Source organism: Juglans regia, chromosome 5 (assembly GCF_001411555.2).
Source record: "Juglans regia cultivar Chandler chromosome 5, Walnut 2.0, whole genome shotgun sequence".
Taxonomy (NCBI): Eukaryota; Viridiplantae; Streptophyta; class Magnoliopsida; order Fagales; family Juglandaceae; genus Juglans; species Juglans regia.
The window spans coordinates 1,779,158-1,781,519 of NC_049905.1; the positions used below are offsets into that span (position 1 = coordinate 1,779,158).

The 2,362-nt window shown below is 38.4% G+C and overlaps 1 protein-coding gene across 1 annotated transcript; it reads right to left on the minus strand.

Annotated features, from left to right (window-relative positions):
* Positions 1-332: 332 nt before the first annotated feature.
* On the minus strand, positions 333-2,080 carry LOC108989947 (cytochrome P450 71D8-like). Its single transcript, XM_018963735.2, has 2 exons — positions 1,117-2,080; positions 333-953 (listed from the first exon to the last, which is right to left on the minus strand). The coding sequence occupies exons 1-2, from the start codon at positions 2,047-2,049 to the stop codon at positions 333-335; spliced, it is 1,554 nt and encodes a 517-aa protein (XP_018819280.1). The 5' UTR covers positions 2,050-2,080.
* Positions 2,081-2,362: the final 282 nt, after the last annotated feature.

Below are 2,362 nucleotides of genomic sequence, written 5' to 3' on the forward strand. Positions count from 1 at the left end.
GAGCAAAACTTCAAAGGAAACTTGCAACTATATCCTTTAATATGGCAGATACAGACATGATGTGGCAAACATGTCTGAAAGCACAAAAAGCAAAATCAGCAATTTAGATATTTTTTAATTGGATGAATCATACACAAGAAATTTAGAGAAAATCAAACTTTCACCATGTACAGAGTGGTGTATTACATTAAAGTATTTCGATTTTCTTTTTTCTTGACACCAAACATTTCTACAGACAAAGATATATAAATATATATATATATATATATATTGCAATCCTCTGCAACAATAGGTAGGTAGTACTTACGTACATACATCTAAATTCAATCTCTTCAATTATTAAACAGAGGAATCCAAGGAGTGGCAATAAGGTACAAATCCTTCCTTCTTTTGGCGCTTAATCCGGGAGACTCAGACATGTCAAGCTCTTCTGGTTTGATTCCATTGGGGAGTTTCCAGTTGAAGTGATACAACAAGTGAGAAAGAGCAAGTTCAACACTTATAAGAGCAAATGATATGCCTGGGCATATCCTCCTACCACTTCCGAATGGAATGTATTCAAAGTTGGTCCCTTTAAAATCAATACTGGAGTCGTAGAACCGCTCTGGATGAAAGCGATTAGCATCAATCCAGTATTGGGGATCTCTTCCCATAGCCCATATATTAATGAGCACTTTTGTGTTGCTAGGTATCTCATATCCACTGATTTCACACTTTTTTCTTGATTCTCTTGAGATTAAGGCAACTGGAGGGTGTAACCGCAGAGTTTCTTTGACAACTGCTCTCAAGTAATCTAATTTCTGAAGGTCTGTGTCGGTAATGTTCCCCCTCCCCTCAAGGACTCTTCGTACTTCGGCTTGTGCCTTTTCCATGACTCTTGGGTTTTTCAACAATTCTGACATTGCCCATTCTATTGTAGATGCTGAAGTCTCACTCCCCGCAATGACAATGTCCTAAAAAAGCCACTCAAACTATCATCCAGTTCGACTCTTGTGTTGTGTTAAATGTTAGTATGAAGAGATATAAAATGAATTTCCTTAAAATGTGGGAGAAGAGAAAGAAAAGACGATTAAGAAATGTTGATAATAAATTAGAAGATATCAACTAAGTACATACCAGAGTCATAACTTTGATATGATCTCTTGTGATATCAAAATCAAGCCCACCCTTCTCCTGAAGTTTCAACAGCACATCAACTAGATCTTCATGCTCAGCCGATTCATCGTAGCCGGCTGAAGAACTGTTGGTACTCCTTTCCATCTTCTGCTTGATTATATCCTCCAGAATTCTGTCTGTCTTTCTATGCATTTTCTCCAAAGTTGGCTTCATCCCAGTAAGGAAACCAAGGAACTTTAGCGAAGGGAACAGATCAGGCACGTCAAAACCTCCGCTCATAAGTAGAATTTCCTTAACCAATGATATGAACTCCTTTTCCTGTCTACACTTAGCCCCAATTGCTGCCCTGGAAGTCACACCATACGTCATGGACAAGATTTTCTCGCTGAGATTGATTGCAAGTCCCCCGGACAAAGAGATTGATTCAACTAGATTCAGAGCCTCTTCTTCTCTGATTGATCTAGAGGACTGCACCCGCTTAGCACTCAGGAGTTCCATGACGCTAATCTTTCGCATCTGTCTCCAGTAGTCGCCATAGGGAGTAAAGACAATACCTGAATAGCCATATGAGAGAATTTCGACAGCAAGATTGGTAGGCCGATTTATGAATACAGTGTCATGTGTATGGAGCACCTCTTTGGCTATTTCTGGTGATGAAACAACTATAGCCAATACCTCACCTAGTTGCACTTGCATGATTGGCCCATATTTCAGTGCTAACTTTGTCAAGGAATGATGAGGCAATGAAGAGAAAACCAGCTGGTGCAAGTTCCCTATAAGAGGCAGTTTCCATGGCCCTGGTGGCAACTTTCTATGTATTTGGTCTTTGGCTTTAGATGATCTTTTACAATAAAGAACCAGGACAAACATGAAGAAGAGCCATGAAAGTGTTGGAAAGGAGAGAATTTGAAGCATTGTGGAGTAAAGCTGCATAAGCTCTTACCTGAGCCTTTGGGTTTGAAAGGTCATGAAAAAAAAAACTTTGTGCGGTATGAGTTGTATCATGTTTTCATTGATTGCTCCTAGAAGTTAAAAAGTCAGCAAAATGCTAAATTTCTTTTCTTTTAAATTGTTGGTGATAGAGTTTAAAGGAAAGGGTCTTTTGTATTACTTTGACTATAGATATGTGACATCACATGACCGTTTGCATAGGACCAATATATAGCTAATGTTTCTTAAGGTTTTTGTTTTTGGCTTTCTGACAAAATCAATCTTGTCTTTATTTAATTAATAATGTTAGACTTTC